This window comes from Scyliorhinus torazame, chromosome 4 (genome assembly GCF_047496885.1).
Source record: "Scyliorhinus torazame isolate Kashiwa2021f chromosome 4, sScyTor2.1, whole genome shotgun sequence".
NCBI classification, from domain to species: Eukaryota; Metazoa; Chordata; class Chondrichthyes; order Carcharhiniformes; family Scyliorhinidae; genus Scyliorhinus; species Scyliorhinus torazame.
Window position 1 is genome coordinate 344,330,415 of NC_092710.1, and position 21,455 is coordinate 344,351,869.

General features: G+C 53.7%; 1 protein-coding gene across 1 annotated transcript in view; it reads right to left on the minus strand.

Annotated features, from left to right (window-relative positions):
• The window catches only part of LOC140411190 (dynein axonemal heavy chain 8-like), a 2,783,184-nt gene that overhangs the window by 1,657,783 nt on the left and 1,103,946 nt on the right, over window positions 1-21,455 (minus strand). The window contains exons 47-48 of the mRNA XM_072500280.1: window positions 19,626-19,733; window positions 9,311-9,445 (exon numbers count right to left, since the gene is read on the minus strand). Coding sequence (XP_072356381.1) covers window positions 9,311-9,445; window positions 19,626-19,733 — 243 coding nt within the window. The remainder of the gene's footprint in view (window positions 1-9,310; window positions 9,446-19,625; window positions 19,734-21,455) is intronic.

Here is a 21,455-nt window from a genome sequence, read left to right on the forward strand (position 1 = left end):
TATCATACGCCAGCAGCTCCTAGAAGGGGCCACGCGCGACCGCGCAGAGACTAAAACACTAGCGCTCTCCATGACGGTCGCCCTGTGCAACGTCCAGTCCTACACCCCCAACTACACAGCCCACCCCTCCTAAGCTTCATGGGCCCCACAGACAGCCGCCACCAGGAGCAGACGGTACAGCACCCAGCACAAGATCTTCATCATGTCCGAAATCCAGCTGCTGCTTCGGGAAGGCATCATCGAGGCCAGCCACAGCCCCTGGAGAGCTCAAGTGGTAGTAGTTAAAACTGGGGAGAAGCACCGAATGGTCATGGATTACAGCCATACCATTAACCGGTACATGCATATCTGACATGGTTAACCAGATTGCACAGTACCGGGTCTTCTCAATTGTAGACCTGAAATCCGCCTACCACCAGCTCCCCATTCATAAATCGGACCGTCCATACAACGCCTTCGAGGCAGACGGCCGCCTATACCACTTACTTAGGTCCCCTTCGGCGTCACTAATGGGGTCTCGGTCTTCCAAAGGGAGATGCACCGAATGGTCGACCGGCACGGGTTGCGGGCCACCTTTCCGTACCTAGACAATGTCACCATCTGCGGCCATGATCAGCAGGACCACGACTCCAACCTTGCTAAATTTCTCCACACCGCTACTCTCCTAAGCCTCACTTACAACAAGGAGAAGTGTGTGTTCAGCACAAACCGCTTAGCCATCCTCGGCTATGTGTTCCAGAATGGAGTTCTGGGGCCCGATCCTGACCGCATGCGCCCCCTCATGGAGCTCCCCCTCTCCCACTGCCCCAAGGCCCTCAAACGCTGCCTGGGGTTCTTTTCATACTACGCCAGTGGGTCCCAAACTATGCGGACAAGGCCCGCCCACTCATACAGTCCACCCACTTCCCCCTGACGGCCGAGGCCCAACAGGCCTTCGCCCGGATCAGAGCTGATATTGCCAAGGCCACAATGCACGCTGTGGATGAAACACTGCCCTTCCAAGTAGAAAGCGACGCATCAGGCGTCGCCCTTGCCGCAACCCTCAATCAGGCAGGCAGGCCCGTGGCATTTTTTCCCCACACCCTTCATGCCTCTGAAATTCGGCACTCATCCATCGAAAAAGAGGCCCAAGCTATCGTTGAAGCTGTGCGGCATTGGAGGCATTACCTGCCCGGAAGGAGATTCACTCTCCTCACTGACCAACGGTCGGTAGCCTTCATGTTCAACAACACACAGCGGGGCAAGATCAAAAATGATAAAATCTTGCGGTGGAGAATCGAACTCTCCACCTATAACAACGAGATTATGTATCGCCCTGGCAAACTCAACGAGCCCCCAGACACCCTATCCCGAGGTACATGTGCCAGCGCACAGGTAGACCGACTCCAGACCTTGCACGACAGCATTTGTCACCCATGAGTCACACGGTTGTACCACTTCATTAAGGCATGAAATCTGCCCTACTCCGTCGAGGAAGTAAGGACAATCACCAGGGACTGCCAAGTCTGTGCGGAGTACAAGCCGCACTTCTACCGGCCGGACCGCGCACGCCTGGTGAAGGCCTCCCGCCCCTTTGAACGCCTCAGCGTGGATTTCAAAGGGCCCTTCCCCTCCACCGATCGTCATACATATTTCCTCAGTGTGATCGATGAATACTCCCGGTTTCCCTTCGCCATCCCATGCCCCGACATGACGTCTGCCACCGTCATTAAAGCCCTCAATTCGAACTTCACTCTGTTCAGTTTCCAGCCCTTCATCCACAGTGACAAGGGATCCTCATTCATGAGTGATGAGCTACGTCAGTTCCTGCTCAACAGGGGCATTGCCTCCAGCAGAACGACAAGCTACAACACCCGGGGAAACGGACAGGTAGAAAGGGAGAATGGGACGGTATGGAGGGCCGTCCAGCTGGCCCTACGGTCCAGAAATCTCCCAGCCTCCCGCTGGCAAGAGGTCCTCCCTGATGCACTCCATTCCATTCGCTCATTACTCTGCACTGCCACTAACAATATACCGCATGAACGTCTCTTTGCCTTCTCCAGGAAGTCCACATCTGGGGTGTCACTCCCGACTTGGCTCACAGCTCTGGGAACCGTGCTTCTCCGCAAATATGTCCGAATCCACAAGGCGGACCCGTTGGTGGAGAGGGTGCACTTGCTCCACGCAAACCCCCAGTACGCCTACGTGGCATTCCCCGACGGCCGCCAGGATACTGTCTCCCTCAGGGACCTGGCACCAGCAGGTTCCACCCCCACACCACCTCCTTCGCCCCCCGCGGCACCCTCCCCTCCCCTGTCTCTCACAACAGCACCCCCATAGGACCGCCCCCCCCCCCTGCCCACGCCCGTCGATGAAGAGGATTTTGGCACGTTCCCGGAGTCACCTTCGACCAGGTCAGCACCAACATCGCCGACACCACTTTGTCGCTCCCAGAGGAACATCAAGGCCCCGGACCGGCTAAACCTCTGACCAGTTCATCGGGCGTCAATAGACATTTGTTTGCGTTGTAAATATTATCTCATTATTGTACATAGTTATCCGCCCCCACCTCCCGACTCAATTTGTAACAGGGGTGAATGTGGTAAACCATTGTTGTACCTATATTAGAGGATTTACGGTAGAACCTGCACTACAGGTTCGCCTGTAGCCCCTGCCTGTTGGCTCCGCCCAGGAGGAGAGGTGTAAACATGCGTGTCCTCCAGCTCGCAGCCATTTCGCCAGCTGCTGTGGGAGGCCACACATCACATGATAGCAATAAAGCCTCAGTTTGGATTCAACTATCGTCTTTAGTCCAATTGATCGTGCCTCACTGGTCCCTGCTTTTGGTGATCAGCAGTGATTCGTGCCCAGGTGACCTCCTGCTGGGGAGGGCTGGAGGGTCGGGGGTGTGGAGGAGATGAGTGAAAACTGGGAAGCCGCTGTATTCAACTTTAACATCGCTGATGAGATTAAAATGAATGCAAATGAGTTGCGCTCAGGTTCTCGCCCTTTCTAGGCGAGACATACTTTCTGTGACATATGGGGTGGCACGGTGGTTAGCACTTCTGCCTCACAGCTCCAGGGACCTGGGTTCAATTCTGGGGCGAAATTCTCCGTTATCGGCGGAAAGTCCGCCGATCGGCGCAAAAAACGGCGCAAATCCGACTTGCGCCACGTCGGAAAAATGGGTCGAAAGTCTCCGGCCCGAAATGGGCTAGCAGCGACGTAACGGGATCCGCGATTGCGCAGTGGTTCACGCCGTGTAGCGTCATACGCGCCGCACGGCGTGACGGCTCATAAGGCCGCGCTGCTCCCCCCCACCCGACCGCAACACCCGACCGCAACACCCGACTGGATGGCTGGCCGCCGCTCAGCCCGAAGTTCGAGTAACGGGATGTGGAGGAGCTCCTGGACGCGGTGGAGCAGAGGAGGGACGCCCTGCATCCCGGACACGGCCGCAGAGTTCAGCCATGCCACAGCCGGCGTCTGTGGAGGGAAGTGGCAGAGGCCGTCACCGCTGTGGCCCTGACACCACGGACAGGCACCCAGTGCCACAAGAAGGTGAACGACCTCGTCAGAGCAGGCAGGGTGAGCCTCCCCATATCCCCCTCCCCCATATCCCCCCTCCCCGTATCCCCCCTCCCCCATATCCCCCCTCCCCATATCCCCCCTCCCCCATATCCCCCCTCCCCCATATCCCCCATATCCCCCCTCCCCCATATCACCTCTCTCCCATATCACCCCACCCCCATATCCCCCCTCCCCCATATCCCCCATATCCCCCCTCCCCATATGCCCCCTCCCCATATCCCCCTCCCCATATCCCCCCTCCCCCATATCCCCCCTCCCCATATCCCCCCTCCCCATATCCCCCCTCCCCCATATCCCCCACCCCCATATCCCCCATATCCCCCCTCCCCCATATCCCCCCTCCCCCATATCACCCTCCCCCATATCCCCCCTCCCCCATATCCCCCTCCCCATATCCCCCCTCCCCCATATCCCCCCTCCCCATTATCCCCCCTCCCCCATATCCCCCCTCCCCATATCCCCCCTCCCCCATATTCCCCCCTCCCCCATATCCCCCTCCCCCATATCACCCCTCCCCAATATCCCCCCTCCCCCATATCCCCCCTCCCCCATATCCCCAAGTGAATCCAGCCCTAACCTTAACCTCTGCAATGCACGCGCAACCGATGGCGTGCATTCATATACCCGCCTAACAGTGTTGCCTTTTACCCCTGCCACCACCCCCACCCACCCCCCACCCCCCCACAGGAGAAGCGCGCACACAACAATAGGGAGCATTTGAGGACTGAAGGAGGCCCCGCTGATGAGAGGCCACTGACCGAACACGAGGAAAGGGCCCTGGAACTGGCTGGCGGACCTGAGGACCGGGAGGTTGCTGATGCAGAGGTCGGGGGCGTACTAGCAAGTGAGCCACCGACAGCCCGTCCCCAAATCCCCCCTCCCCTATATCCCCCTCCCCCATATCACCTGATCACTGCCTGATGTCTAACCATGCATGCTTCATTGTGTATCGCAGGACCAAACGTCCAGGCACCCATCCCCGCAGATGCAGACCGCCCGCAGGATGCCCCTCGGAGGCCACGGGAGACAGAGAGACCCGGACCCTCCAGCATGCGACGCCCGCAGGATGCCCCTCGGAGGCCACGGGAGACAGAGAGACCCGGACCCTCCAGCATGCGACGCCCGCAGGATGCCCCTCGGAGGCCACGGGAGACAGAGAGACCCGGACCCTCCAGCATGCGACGCCCGCAGGATGCCCCTCGGAGGCCACGGGAGACAGAGAGACCCGGACCCTCCAGCATGCGACGCCCGCAGGATGCCCCTCGCACACCACGGGAGACGGAGAGACCTGGAGCAACAGGGAGACGACACCCCCGTCACGTGCGGGAGCGACCACCCAGCGACGAGGGGGGCAGCCACAGGCCCCCGTCACATCCGAGCCAGGACACCACTACCCAGGACACCACTACCCAGGACACCACTACCCAGGACACCACTACCCAGGACACCACTACCCGGGACAGCACTACCCAGGAAGACGAAATACCGGACAGTGACTCAGAGTGGATGGGTGGAGACGAACCCCCACCCCAAAGTGCCATGGACTCAGAGTGGGACGAAGAGCACGACACAACGCCACTGCTGTCACCAACACCCTCCACCATCGCAGAAACACTCACCTCGGTTGGGCACTTTAGTGATGTGGCTTCTGCTACACTCACTGGTGCGCACAACACAGCCGTCCCGGTACAGCAGGTAGAGGTAGGAGCAGCAGAGGGGCCGGGCGGTCGGAGGGCAGCCCAGCCCAAGCGAACATCTGCCGCCCAGATGGATCCCGGGTTCCTGGAGTTACCACACCCACACATAGGTCCGATGCAACCACCGACCCGGAGACAAGCGAAGAGGGTGACGGCCGGCTTGCGGCGGCTGCAGTCGCAGGTGGAGGAGTCCACCCGCGTACAGGAGCTGGGAGTGGTGCCGGTCATGCGTGCCACCCAGGCCGACACCGCACGGGTGGCGTCCGCGGTGGAGGCAATGGGTGCGACGGTGTCAGACATGGGGAACGGTTTGCGAGGCCTGGGGCTTTCCGTGCAGGCGGCGTCTGTGACCCAGGACATGGCTGCCCTCTCACAGGAGGCCATGAGCCAGTGCCAGCGCCAGATGGCAGAGGCGCTCAACACCAAAGCCCAGTCTCAGCAGGCCATGGCCCAGTCTCTGCGGGCCATGGCCCAGTCTCTGCAGGCCATCGCTGAGGGCATCGGCGCCAGTGGCCATGTGCGAGCCGGCGTCGCACTGTCACAGACAGGATTTGCCAACCTCCTGGGCCCCATGGCTGCAAACCTGCAGACCCCTGTCGATACCAGCACGGGCCTCCAGGACTGGCAGCGCCAGATGTCGGGGGGGCGTCGGATGGCCAGTCCGTTCGCATCCCCCACCCATGTAGAGGCCTGGGGGCCATCGGGCATCCCGAGGGAGGAGGAGGTGGTGTGGTCCGTCCCGGCTCCCCATGTAGGGGAGGTCCCGTAACACCGCGACACCTCGGACTCCCCCCCCTTCCGTCCCAGGTGCATCGGGTGGGCAACGGGCAGGAGAGGCTGGCAGCTCGCCATCCCAGTCGTCCGGGCCGCAGCCTGGCCCATCTAGGCCAGGACGCCCCAGGAAACGGCCACCAAAGGGATTCCGTGTCAGAGGGCAGGAATCACAGGAGTCCACCTCCAGTTCTGCTGTGCCGTCTGGGGAACCACGTAGACGTAGTCAAAGGGCCCGTAAGGCCAAACAATTAGACACTGAGTAAGTTGGCACGGGTGCAGGGCACATATGAGTTTTAGGGGCTAGGGCACGTGCATGAACTCGTTTGGTTATTAAAGTCAATGTTACACCTACAGAAGCTGCCTTTGTGCTCTGTCCAAAGCGTGCGGGGGTGTCATATACGTTGAGCGCAAGTGTGTGTGTGAGGGGTGGTCTTACCTCAGCCCCAGGTGAGTCTGCCCCGTTCCCCCCGGGCAGAGGACGGGACCGTGCGCTGCAGTGTCACACCCACATGCAGGGATGGTCCGGGTGGATGGTGGTACTGTGGCCATGGGTCAGACATAGTCCAACGATGTAGAGCCAGGAGCTCATCGCAGGGCGGGTTGTCATCATCCTCCATGGCCTGCGATAGACACGCGTCCACCCGCAACTGTGTGAGCCCGGCCCGTTGTGCCGCAGGTGGATCGGCACTGGGGGGGGGGGGGGGGTGTGTGCATGCGGGTGGGGTGGGTGGGGTTGGGGAGGGGGGTGAGGGTGCTGGGTGGGTGAATGGGTGGGGGGTGTGGGTGGTCGGCTGTTGCCATGGTGTGCGGTCTGTGGCCATACTACCCGATTCCCACGCCCATCTAGTCAGTGAAGCGGGCGGCTATCAGTCTGTCCCGTGTCCGCTGGGCCAGCCGGTAACGGTGGACAGACACCCGCCTGTGTCTACCCCGTCTGCCCTGACCATTACCCCCATCCCCTCATCTGGGGAGGACTGCGCCTCTTCCTGCTGCTTCTCCACTCCGCCCTCCTCTGCCTGCGGCACATCGCCCCTCTGCTGGGCTATGTTGTGCAGGACGCAGCACACCACAATGATGCGGCCGACCCTATCTGACCGATACTGGAGGGCGCCCCCAGAGAGGTCCAGATACCTGAAACGCATCTTCAGCACGCCAAAGCACCTCTCTATCACTCCCCTTGTCGCTACATGGGCATCATTGTAGCGGTTTATCCGACTCATTGCGTGGCCTCCGTATAGGCGTCATCAGCCACGATCGCAATGGGTAGCCCCTGTCGCCCAGCAACCAGACCCTCAGCCGGGGATGGCGTCCCTTGTACATGCCGGGGATGGATGACCGCGACAACACGTATGAGTCGTGTACACTGCCTGGGTAACGAGCGCAGACGTGCAGGATCATCATGCGGTGGTCGCAGACCACCTGTATGTTCATCGAATAGGTCCCCTTCCTATTGGTGCAGGTGGCCGCACGGCGACGTGCATCCCATCAATCGCGCCCTGGACCATGGGGAACCTGGCCACGGCAGAGAAGCCCATGGCCCGGGCATCTTGGCTGGCCCGGTCCACAGGGAAGCGGATGTAGTGGTGCGCCATGGCATATAGGGCATCTGTCACTGCCCCGATGCACCGATGTCTGCGATATGCCGGACAGGTCCCCACTCGTTGCCTGGAATGACCCCGTTGCATAAAAGTTCAGGGCCACCGTAACCTTGACGGACACAGGGAGAGGGTGTCCCCCGCCAGTGCCACGCGGTGACAGGTGTGCCAGCAGGTGGCAGATGTGTGCCGCGGTTTCCCGCCTCATCCGGAGACTCCTCCTGCATTCCCGGTCCGTGAGGTCCTGGTATGACTGCCGGGGCCGGTACACACGGGGCGCCCTCGGGTGCCTCCGTTGCCGTGGGGCCGCGACGTCCTCCTCCCCCTCCTCGTCCTGTCGGTCAGGTGTCCCTCTAGCCTGGGCGGCTGCCGCCTGTCCCTCTGCGCGCCTCTCTGGCACGCTCCTCCTCCTCCTCATCCAGGGCAACATAGACATTAGCGGCTGCCGCCACGGCGGCCAACATCGCTGGATGATCGGAAAACATGACGGCCTGGTGGGGGGGAGGGGAACGACGACATGTCATCATTGCCCATATCCCCTCCTCCCCCCAGCCAGGTGGCATGGACCGCATGGGTCCAACTGTTGAAGGCTGGCACCTGGCCAGGTGGACCAACTCACTTGCCTTCGCATCCCCCTCCCCGGCACGGACCCCCCATCCACCTCCCCAGCACGGACTCCCCATCCCCCTCCCCAGCACGGAACCCCCTCCCGGGACTCCCCCGGAGCCCAGCCCACTCTAACCAGCCCCCCCCCCCCGCCCCCCCCCGCCGCACACACACACACACAACCCGAGACACACCTCTCCTCACACATTCAGACTGCGGCCACGCCATCGCCTGCCCAGAGCCAACCCCCCAGGCCGTCACTCACCTCCACGCTGGTCGGCGTGAACCTGGAGCACAGGGTCACGCCGATGAAAAGGAGGTTTAATTTACGTCGACGTGAACGGTCATCACGTCGACAGGACTTCGGCCCATCCGGAAGGGAGAATAACGGCAGGCCGAAAATCGGCTGCCTTGCGCAGACTGGTGCCATTCTCCGACGGCAGCGGCGCCATTAACGCCCCGCCGACTTTTCTCCCTTCGGAGACTTCGGCAACCGGCGGGGGCGGGATTCACGGCGGCCAACGGCCATTCTCCGACCCGCTGGGGGGTCGGAGAATGACGCCCCTGGTCTCGGGTAACTGTCTGTGCGGAGTCTGCACGTTCTTCCCGTGTCTGCGTGGGTTTCCTCCGGGCTCCGGTTTCCTCCCACAGTCCAAAGGTGTGCAGGTTAGGTGGAATGGCCATGATAAATTGCCCTTAGTGTCCAAAAGGTTAGGTGGAGTTACTGGGTTACGGGGATAGGGTGGAGGCGTGGGCTTAGATACATTCCACTTCCAAGGGCCAGTGCTGACTCGATGGGCCAAATGGCCTCCTTCTGCACTGTAAATTCAGATATCTCGACTATCTCAGATCGGTCATCCCTATTCTGTAACAAAGAAAAAAAGGAAAGTCTGGGGACAAAAGTTAAAAAAGCAAATTTCTGAAATAACTCATTTCCCCCATTAAATGAATCTTACTGACTCTCTTGATCTGCTGCCACATTTGCCTGGTCTGTGATCTGAAATATATGTTGGTAGACTATCATAGCCATTTCCAGTTTAAGGAAATAGAGTCCCATGTCCTACTCACCAGTTTTGACAGATTCATGTCCCTCAGCACTCTCATGACAATTGTTGATTCACTGTCCTCTGGCCGTGCTCTCTTCTGAGCTCCCAATGTCCTCAATACAGAAAGAATGTTTCTCAAGCCAAAGTCATAATGAACCTAGTTGTAATGAATTGTCAAGAAATAAAATTATCAATTCAATTATTCTCTAAACTATGAAATTTACTGGAGTTTTACAATAAGACAAAACCTACATCAACACAGAACGGAAATCACAGAAACTCTATGGCACAGATGGGAGCCATTCAGCCCATTTTCATTTTTGCTGGCTGGAAAAGAGTTTTCCAACTGAACACCGTTTTTGTTGTTCATTCTACCTCTAGCATCCTTTCAGACAATGTTCCACACCATCCACTGCGAGTGAAAGAGTTTCTCCTCAGCTCCCTTAGAAGCATTCTACCAATTACTTAAATTAATTTCCCTGATTACTGGCTTCTCTGCTATGGGAAATATCCACTCTAAACAGGCCTCTAATAATTTTCAACAATCTCAATTTCACCTCCCCTCAACAACCTCTGTTCCAAAAAGAAAATAACCACAGCCTATCAAGTCCTTCTCATACCTAAGATTTTCCATTCCATGAAAACATCCTCATAAATCTTTTTGTTTCGCCTTTGAGGCAAAGATGACCATATTTATCACTAGTGGATTTTAGTAAGGTTCCCATGGTGATGGGTGACAGCTCAGGCCTATCTGTGCCTGGAAGGTTCTGCTGAAAATAGGACAGGATATTGCAGGCAACTCAGGTTTGGGTGAGTTGTTGGCTCAAGATTTCCTCTGCTTGTATTTTCAGACTGCTTTTGTACTGAACTTGCTTTCAAAGGAGCTCACATATTTTTTATATGGTTGCACCAAATGTGGTAATCCTTGGTGAGCTCCACCCAGGATTAGACGTTGATATCAAAGTTCCCAAGTGAAGCTTTCATAGTGTCCTGGCAACACTTCTATTGACTGCCATGAGAGTGCACCCTGGAGTTGAGCTCTCCATAGAAGACTTACTATTCAGTGAATGTCAGGCTACATGACGAGACCAACTCAGTTGTGACGGTCTCAGTATGGTGTGGGTGCTTGGCTTGCCAGCTCGGGTGAGCACCTCAGTGCCTGGTATTTTATCCTGCGACCTGATCTTTAAAAGCCCCCGAAGCCAGCTCAAGGGAAAATGGTTGAGCTTCTCGGCATGATGAGAGGGCCTTAAACTAAATAGAGGGGGGATTGATTCTATAGATGGGATATGTAGGCTTACAAAGTAAAAGGATGTGACAGCATTACAAGGCAGCTATTTAGGTAATAATACCCAGAGTCTGACAGGAAGTGACAGAGTGTACAAACATTAAAAAAGCAACAAATAGGGTCAAAGGGGGAAAAAAACTTCGAAAAAGTGAAAATAATGGCTCTTTACTTAAATGCACATAGTATTTGGCACAAAATAAATGAATTAACAGCACAAAATGCGATTAATGGGTTCGATTTTATAGCCATTACAGAGAAATGGGTACAAGGAGATTAAACCGGGGAAGTAAATATTCAGGGGTATGTGACTTTTCGTAAGGACAGGCAGGAAGAAAAGGGTAATGAGGTAGCTTTCTTAGTAAGAGATGGAGTAAGTACAATAGCAAGAAATGATCTTCGATTGGAATGTGTAGAATCCATATGGGTAGGGGTAAGAAATAACAAGGAGAAGACACTGGTGGGAGTAGTTTATAGACCCCTCAACAATAGACCTGAGGATTGGGAACAGTTTAAAATTCAGCAAAGGCGGGCCAAGGGATTGATTAAGAAGGGGAAAATACAATTTGAAAGTAAACAAGCAGGGAACATAAAAACTGACTGGAAAAGTTTCTATAGGTATGTAAAGAGAAAAAGATTAAGAAAACCTAATGTAGGCCCCTTACAGTCAGGAATGGGGGAATTTATAACAGGGAACAAAGAAATTGTTGAGGAACTAAATAAACATTTTCTTTCTGTCTTCACAAAGGAAGACATGAATAACGTACCGGAAGTTCTGAGAAACACAAGATTTAGTGAGAAGCTGAAGGAAATTAGTATTAGTAAACAAATCATTTTGGGGAAATAATGGGATTGAAGGTGGACAAATCTCCAGGGCCTGATAATCTTCATCCCAGAGCACTTAAGGAAGTGGCCCTAGAAATAATAGATCTATTAGTGATCATTATCCAAAATCCTTTGGACTCTGGAATGGTTCCTATAAATTGGAGGGTAGCGAATGTAACCTTGCTTTTTAGAAAGGGAGGTACAGAGAAAACATGTAACTAAACACCAGTGAGCCTAACGTCAGTAGTAGGGACGTTGCTAGAGTCTATTTTCAAGGATTTCATAGCACAGTATTTGGAAAACAGTGGTGTAATCAGACAAAATCAGCGTTGATTTATGAAAGGGAAATCATGCTTGACAAATCTATTAGAACTCTTTGATGATGCAACTAGTAGTACAGTGGTTAGCACTGTTGTTTCACAGCACCAGGGACACCCGGGTTAAATTCCCAGCTAGGGTCTCTGACTGTGCGGAGATCACCACCAATGCCTCCACAATCTCCCCAGCTATTTAGTAACTAGTGGTGGACTACAGGGATCTATACTAGGACCCTAACTGTTCACATTATGTATTAATGATTTGGACGAGGGAACTAAATGCATTATCTCCAAATTTGCAGATGATACAAAGTTGGGTGGGATGTTAAGCCGTAAGGAGGATGCAGGGATGTTTCAGTGGCATTTGGACAGGCTGAGTGAGTTGGCATATGCATGGCAGATGCAGTATAATGTGGATAAATGTGACATTATCCGCTTTGGTAGCAAAAATAGGAAGGCAGATTGTTATTTGAATGGGTGTAAATTGAGAGAGGTGGATGTTCAGTGAGACCCTGGTGTCCTTGTGCATCAGTTGCTGATATAAGCGTGCAGGTACAGCAGGCAGTAAAGAAGGCAAATGGCATGTTGGCCTTCATAGTGAGAGGATTTGAGTATAGGAATAGAGATGTTTTACTGCAATTGTATAGAGCATTGGTGAGACCACACCTGGAGTATTGTGTGCAATTTTTGTGTCCTTATCTGAGGAAGGATATTCTTGCTATGGAGGGAGTGCAGCAAAGGTTTACCAGGCTGATTCCTGGGATGGTGGGATTGCCATATGAGGATAGACTAAATCGGTTAGGAATATATTCATTGGAGTTTCGAAGAGTGAGAGAGGATCTCAGAGAAACTGTTAGGAACCATGCTAAAGGATGGTATATCAGAGCATTTAGAAATACATAATATAATCAAGCAGAGTCAGCATGGCTTCATGAAGGAGAAATCATGCCTGACAAATTTATTAGAAGTGGTAATGAGAAGGATAGATAAAGGGAACCATTTGATATATTATACTTGGATTCCCAAAACACATTCAAAAAGGTACTGAGTAAAAGGCGACTTAATAAGATAAGAGCGCATGGTATTGAGGGTAGTATATTAGCATGGATAGAGTCATAGAATCATACAGCACAGAAAAGGCACTTCGACCCATCACGTCTGCGCCAGTCAAAAACAACCACCTAACTATTCTAATCCCATCTTCCAGTGCTTGGCCCATAGCCTTTTATGCTTTGGGATCATGAGTGCAGATCTAAATACTTCTTTAATGTTATGAGGGTCTCTACCTCCGCCACCCTTTCAGGCAGCAGGTTCCAAACTCCTACAACCCTCTGCTAAAAAAGTTTTCCTCACATCCCCTCTAAACCTCCTGCCCCTTACCTTAAATCCATGCCCCCGGACATTGATCCATCCACCAAGTGGAAAAGTTTCTTCCTGTCTACTCTATCCATGCCCCTCATAATTTTATACACCTCAATCAAGTCTCCCCCTCAGTCTCCTATGCGCCAAGGAAAAAAAATCCATGTCTATCCAATCTCTCTTCATAACTAAAACTCCCCAGCCCAGGACAGAGGATTAGTTAACTAATAGAAGACAGAAAGTTGGGATAAGAGGGGCATTTTCAGGATGGCAAACTGTAACTAGTGGAGGGCCACAATTCTTTAAAATATACATTAATGACTTGGATGAGGGAAATGAATGTACTATTGTCAAGTTTGCAGAAGACACAAAAATAGGTGGGAATGCAAGTGCTGAAGGTGACGCCATCTTATAAAGCTACAGAATCTACAGAGGTGTATAGACAGGTTAAGTGAGTGAGCAAAAACATGGCGGATGGAGTATAATCGAGGAAAATGTGAACTTATGCACTTTTGAAGGAAGAAAAACGGAGTTGAATATTATTTAAATGAAGAAAGACTGCAGAAAGCTGCAGCAGAGTGATTTGGGAGTCCTCACACTGAAATCACAAAAAGCTTGCAAGAAAGTTCAGCAGGTAATTGTGAAGGCAAATGGAGTATTGGCCTTTATTTCAAAGGGAATGGAGTATAAAAATAGGGAAGTCTTGCTCAAACTATACAAAGCACTCGTTGGACCACACTTGGGATATTGTGAACACTTTTGGTCCCCTTTCTTATCTAAGTAAGATATATATAGTGGGGCAATCAGAGAAGATTCACTAGGTTGACCCCGGGTATGGAAGAATTTTGTTATGAGGAAAGGTTAAGTAGGTTGTGCCTGTACTCATTGGAGCTTAGGAGAATGAGAGGTGGTCTTATTGAGGCATATGGGGCGGGATTCTCTCATCCTGCGGCAGAGTGTCCACACCGTCGTAAATGCTGTCGCGTTTTACGACGGCGTGAACGGGCCGCTGCCAGGACTAATTCTGGCCCCTACAGGGTGCCAGCATGGCGCTGGAGCTGTTTGCGCCGCTCCAGCTGCCGATCCCGCCACGAACTGGGCGCGCGGGATCCACGCATGCGCAGTGGCGCCGGCGCCAAAGCGCACATGTGCAGTGGCGCCAAGGCACGCATGCGCGGTGGCCTCCTTCAACGCGCCGGTCCCGGCGCAACATGCGCAGGGCTACAGGGGCCGGCGCATAGCAAAGGAGGCACCCAGCCAGAGAGGCGACCTGCAAATCGGTGGGCCCCGATCGCAGGCCAGGCCACATCGGCGGCCCCGCCTGGGGTCGGACCCCCCTCCCCCTCCACAGGCCGCCACCCGACCCGTCAATGCTCTGCGGGGAATTGCGTGCCGACGTCAGGAAGGCGTGGCCCGGTCGCGGGATTATCCGGCCTGGCCCATGGCTGGGAGAATCCCACCCATGGGGCGGGATTGTCTGATCCTGAGGCTAAGTGTTGACATCTCCGAAGAATCGGCGGACCGGCGTCAGGGCAGCGTCGCGCGATTCACGCCCGACCCGCCGATTCTCAGGTCCGTCCTGGGCTGAGAGAATGCCGCCCATGGAATTCTCATGAGGCTTGACACGGTAGATCTTAAGAGGTTTCTTTTCTTGTGGGAGAGTCTAGGACCTGTAAGGATCCTTCTATTTAAACGTGATTCCCTTTATACTTTTTTGTTATCCTGGCTGTTAGAACATTTGTATCTGGTGATTACTGAAACTCCCCCGACAGATATGGGTGGGATTCTCTGCCGGCGGGGTGCTACGTTTTGCCGGCAGCCTGGGGGGTTTCCCGACGGCATGGGGTGTAACGGAGCATCCTGCCGGCGGGGTGAAGTAGAAATGTGGCATGGCGGGACTGAGCATACCGCCCGTGGTATTTGGTTTGGCCTCTCGTGATCCCCGGTATCAGTGCTATTTGGTCTGGCCCAGTGGTGATGATGTTCCGGAATTTTGTGCCAAACTCAGACAGACTCCGTTTCATAGAGTGAAACACACTTCTTTTTGATCTTAAATTATCCTGATGAACACTCTTGATTAATAAGCTTGAAGAGGCAGTTTATCTCTCTCTCTACAACCAGTTAAACCTGCAAGAAGATTGGCAACTACAAAGATGTCAACATTAGCAATAAGAATGTGGTAGTCACCACTGTTGTATTGTATATTGTTATAACCTGCCTGCTTACCATTGGCTGGGGACTAATGGCAATCCCACAATCCTGTGGGAGTATGAGCTTCCCCAATGAGGGGGGCGGAGAAACCATTAGTAAACCCCATGTATAAATAAAGCTGGCCAGTTTGGAACCAGCAGGAAGGAGTGTGCAGCAAGGGAAGTTGCTGCTGCTGTTATATATATATATATATATATATATATATATATATATATATGTTATGTTATGTTATGTTATGTTATTGTAAATAAATGTTATTACTTTGTATCCTTAAAACTAGTGCTAGATTCTTCGTGGCCCTCACAAAATATATACTGCATACGAGAGTATTACGGTAAGGTCCCTGTACTACAGGTACGGGAGAAGATCCCTGCCTGCTGGCTCTGCCCAGTAGGTGGAGTATAAATGTGTGGGCTCTCCGAGCTGCAGCCATTTCGGCAGCAGCTGCAGGAGGCTCCACCTCTCTGGGTAATAAAGCCTCGATTACTCGCTACTCTCGTCTCGTCGTAATTGATAGTGCATCAAAGAACACATCCCTCTGACTGCCATATTTTAATCTCCTATCATTTTACCACTTTTCCTCCCTCAGTGGGCATCTGTCTTGTGTGTGTTTGACTAGAGGATGGGACGGACAGAAGGGGAAAGTAATAGATTAGGAGGTCATTATCTAGTTTAATATTTTAATGTTTTAACTTTTTTCTTGTTGCAAATAAATGGTTATTTTTAAAAAACATTCCCTCAATTAAGGGGCAATTTAGCGTGGCCAATCCACCTACTCTGCACATCTTTGGGATGTGGGGGTGAGACTCACACAGACAATGCGCAAACTTCACACAGACAGTGAACCAAGGCCGAGATCGAACCCGGATCCTCGGCGCAATGAGACAGCAGTGCTAACCACTGTGCCACAGTATCACTCCGTAAATAAATGGTTATTGTATCTTTACTTAAAAATCTGGGGCAGGATTCTCCCTTACCCGGCGGGGCAGGTGGTCCCGGCGGGATTGAGTGGCGTGAACCACTCCAGCGTCGGGCCGCCCCAAAGGTGCGGATTTCTCCGCACCTTTAGGGGCCAAGCCTTCACCTTGAGGGGCTAGGCCCGCGCCGGAGTGGTTTGCGCGCCGCTGACCGGCGGGAAAGGCCATTGGCGCCACGCCAGTCGGGGCCGAAAGGACTTCGCCGGGCGGTGGAAGTCCCGGCTTCTGGCGTCATGCCCACGCATGCGCAGGGGGGGGGGGTCACCTAGGCGTCGGCCATCGTGGAGACCTACACGGCCGGAATGTAGTAAAAGAATGCCCCCGCGGCTCAGGCCCGCCGGCGGATCGGTGGGCCCCGATCGCGGGCCAGGCCACCGTGGGGGCACCCCCCCGGGGCCAGATCGCCCCGCCCCCCCCCCCCCCCCCCCCCCCCAGGACCCCGGAGCCCGCCTGCACCACCTAGTCCTGCAGGGAAGAGAGGTGGTTTGATCCTCGCCGGCGGGACAGGCATTCCAGCAGCGGGACTTCGGCCCATCGCGGGCCGGAGAATCGGCGGGGCGTGATTCCCGTTCCCGCCGAATATCCGGTGCCGGAGAATTTGGGAACCGGCGGGGGCGGGATCACGCCAGCCCCCGGCGATTCTCCGACCCAGCGGAGGGTCGGAGAATCCCGCCCCTCGTGTCTTTCAGTCATTGGAGCAGTTTAGGGCCAAAGATTTCGACAAGTTTATGGGAGTTATTTGTTAATTCACTGATGTTGTGACTCTGGATCAAGGGGGGCTGGAATTGACCACGCCCTCGCCCGGGGTGTCGTAACTGACCAGAGGGCATAGTCTCAGAGTAAGGGGCTGCCCATTTAAGTGAGAGATGAGGAGGAATTTCTTCTCTCAGAGGGTAGTGAATCTGTGGAATTCTTTACCGCAGAGAGCTGTAGATGCTGGGTCAATAAATATGTTCAAGGCTGAGGTGGATATATTTTTAAGCAGTCGGGGAATCAAGGGTATGTCGATAAGGCAGGAAAATGAAGTTGAGGATTATCAGACCAGATCAATCAAGAGCCCATTGAATGACGGAGCAGGCTCGATGGGCCGAATGGCGGACTTCTGCTCCCACGTCTTATGGTCTTATGATGTCGTCATAGGGACCAAGTCTCTCATGCGTGAAACAGAGAGGGCAGGGCAATTGCTTTGTAGGCTGGGATTGTCCAACTTTCTCACACGAGGGGCCACATTTCAACCTTTTTCTCAGTCAAGGTACCAATGAACAAATTTTGGAAAGATAAGTTTTGGAACAACATTAAACATGAATATCCCCCAAAAGGTTGATGCATGATGAAAAGAAACAACTTGCTGAGTGAAAAGAACAATGTCAAAGCAAGGGGTGCGATCTAACCAAAAATAAAAAACAGAGTCTCTTCTGGACGGAATTAGAGGGGTCGTTCCCGGTGCTTGTCGCGGGCGGGATCCAGGTCACAAAATCTCGTTAGATCTCGTGAGGCGTAACGATCATCGGGAATCCTGGGAGAGGCCTCTCCTGGGACCTTCTGGCCGCGTCCCATCCCGATTTCGGCAAGAGACGGCTAGTAAATCGACCCCAATAAATCAATAATTGAATAAAATGAGTAATTAATAAAGATGATTATTGGAGGATAAGAGACTCTTGGTGCTCACTCACTCACCCTCACCCATTGTGTGAGTGGATGTGAGCTTGTGTCAGTCTGTAGATAACCCTGAGACCAGGAGCATACCAGACACACCCACTCTCTATGCCGTAGTGATTTAAAAGCTCATCCTGATGCTTCTTACATGTTGCGAGAGTACCTGCCTCCACCACCCCCTCAGGCAGCACAGTCCATTTTTCCACCACCCTCTGGGTGAAAAAATGTTTCCTTGGGTCCCCTCTAAACCACTTACCACTCACCTTAAACCTGGTGAAACCCCTCTGCACTCCTTCCAGTACAATCACGTCCTTCCGATGGTGTGGCGACCAGAACTGCACACAATATCCCATCTGTGGCCTAACCAGTGTTATATAAAGTTGTATCAAGACCTCCTTGCTCCCATATTCTATGCCCCAGCTAATGAAGGCAAGCATTCCGTATGCTTTCTTCACCACCCGACCTACCTGTGCTGCCACTGTCAGAGATCCTTGGACTTGGACACCAGGGTCCCTTTGTTCATCAATACTCCCTAGGGACCTACCGTTCGTTGTGCATATCCTACACTTATTAAACCTCCCAAAATGCATCACCTCACACTTATCAGGATTAAATTCCTTCTTCCATTGCTCTGCCCAAATTACCAGCTGATCAATACAGTCTGTAGCCTAAGACTATCCTCCTCACCATCAACAACACCACAAATTTTCGTGCCATCTGGAAACATACTAATTATACCTTCTACATTCATATCTAAGTTGTCAATGTATAAAATAAACAGCAAGGGTCCTAGTACCGATCCATTTGATACACCGCTGGTTATAGGCTTCCAATCACAAAAGCAACCCTTCACCATCACCCTTTGCCTCATATTAACAAGCCAATTTTGGATCGAATTTGCCAACTTGCTTTGGATCCCATGGGCTCTAACCTTTTTGACCAGCCTTCGATTTGGAACCTTGTCAAAGGCTTTACTGAAGTCCATGTGAACCACATCAACTGTGCTACCCTCATCAATACATTGCTACCTTTTCAAAAAACTTAATTAAATGAGTTAGACAGGATCTGCCACCAACAAATCCATGCTGACTAACCCTGATCAATCCCTGCCTTTCCCAGTGTTGATTAACCCTGTCCCTCAGAATCTTTTCCAATAATTTCCCTACCACTGACATTAGACAAACTGGTTTATTGCCTGGCTTATCCCTGCTACCTTTCTTGAATAAAAGAACCACATTAGTTATCCTTCAGTATAATTACCTAGTGGTACACTCTGTAATTTAGAGTTCCTGGAAACATTCCTTACGAAATGCCAATAGAGCAAGAGATTTGAATCTTGAGATTACAAAAGGGACTTTCAATAACAAAGACAAAACCATAACACTGTGATACTGAATATGTTTCTGTAAAGATAAGTTGCATGCTGAATTGAACAATGTTTATTTCTCAAAAGGTGTGCATATAAAAATTGGATTTGATTTTCATTCCAAAGATCGTCAGAAGAATTGTCTGTGCTGATATCTACTTTCCTTTTCAAATGTCATCACTTCCAGCATGTATCACATTGAGTGAAAGGAGAGTTGAAAGTTGAATTTGGTTAAAAAATAGTTTGAATTTTGAATATATAATCTAGGGTTTAATAGATGTAATGTTGAAATTCAAAATATTTCAGTAACAAACTGCAATATGTTTCACATTTATACATACCTGCTTAGTAAGTTGCTCTTCACAGAGTTTGTAAAGTACAAAGAATTTCTGAGACAGTAATATATTATCCAAGAATCCAACACTGGCAAGCTTGACCCTTATAATGATCTGAAATGGTTAAAAGTAATTTCACAAAGTAACTTTGTTTCAGACTCAAATGGAATAAAAATATATAGGTATATTTCTATCTGAACAAACAAAAATAACTGAGCATCTGTTGAATTAGCAATGCAGTTATGTAGAGCTACAATACACTGGTTTTATAATCAAGGTCTCCACATTGGAATCTGGGGCGTCATTCTCCGACCCCCCGCTGGGTCGGAGAATGGCCGTTGGCCGCCGTGAATCCCGCCCCCGCCGAAGTCTCCGAAGGGAGAAAAGTCGGCGGGGCGTTAATGGCGCCGCTGCCGCGGAGAATGTCACGGGTCTGCGCAAGGCAGCCGATTTTCGGCCTGCCGATATTCTCCCTTCCGGATGGGCCGAAGTCCCGTCGACGTGATGACCGTTCACGTCGACGTCAATCAAACCTCCTTTTCATCGGCGTGACCCGGTGCTCCAGGCTCACGCCGACCAGCGAGGAGGTGAGTGACGGCCTGGGGGGTTGGCTCTGGGCAGGAAATGGCGTGGCCGCAGACTGATTGCGTGAGGAGAGGTGTGTCTCGGCTTGTGTGTGTGTGTGTGTGCGGCGGGGGGGGGGGGAGGGAGGGGGGGTGGTGGTTAGAGTAGGTTGGGCTCCGGGGTAGTGCCGGGAGGGGGTCCGTGCCGGGGTGGAGGTTGGGGGGGGGTCCGTGCCGGGGTGGTTGGGGAGGGGGTCCGTGCCGGGGTGGAGGTTGGGGAGGGGGTCCGTGCCGGGGTGGAGGTTGGGGGTTGGGGGGGGTCCGTGCTGGGGTGGAGGTTGGGGAGGGGGTCCGTGCCGGGGTGGAGGTTGGGGAGGGGGTCCGTGCCGGGGTGGAGGTTGGGGGGGGGTCCGTGCCGGGGTGGAGGTTGGGGGGGGGGGTCCGTGCCGGGGTGGAGGTTGGGGGTTGGGGAGGGGGTCCGTGCCGGGGTGGAGGTTGGGGAGGGGGTCCGTGCCGGGGTGGAGGTTGGGGGTTGGGGGGGGGTCCGTGCTGGGGTGGAGGTTGGGGGGGGGGGGTCCGTGCCGGGGTGGAGGTTGGGGGGGGGGTCCGTGCCGGGGTGGAGGTTGGGGGTTGGGGAGGGGGTCCGTGCCGGGGTGGAGGTTGGGGAGGGGGTCCGTGCCGGGGTGGAGGTTGGGGGTTGGGGGGGGGTCCGTGCTGGGGTGGAGGTTGGGGAGGGGGTCCGTGCCGGGGTGGAGGTTGGGGAGGGGGTCCGTGCCGGGGTGGAGGTTGGGGGGGGGGTCCGTGCCGGGGTGGAGGTTGGGGGGGGGGGTCCGTGCCGGGGTGGAGGTTGGGGATGGGGTCCGTGCCGGGGTGGAGGTTGGGGGGGGGGGGGTCCGTGCCGGGGTGGGTGATGGGAGGGCAAATGAGTTGGTCCACCTGGCCAGGTGCCAGCCTCCAACAGTTGGACCCATGCGGTCCATGCCACCTGGCTGGGGGGAGGAGGGGATATGGGCAATGATGACATGTCGTCGTTCCCCTCCCCCCCACCAGGCCGTCATGTTTTCAGACCATCCAGCGATGTTGGCCGCTGTGGTGGCAGCCGCTCATGTCTATGTTGCCCTGGATGAGGAGGAGGAGGAGGAGGAGGAGGATGAGCGTGCCAGAGAGGCGGCGCAGGCTGCCGCAGAGGGGCAGGCGGCAGCCGCCCAGGCTGGAGGGGCACCTGACCGACAGGACGAGGAGGGGGAGGAGGACGTCGCGGCCCCACGGCAAC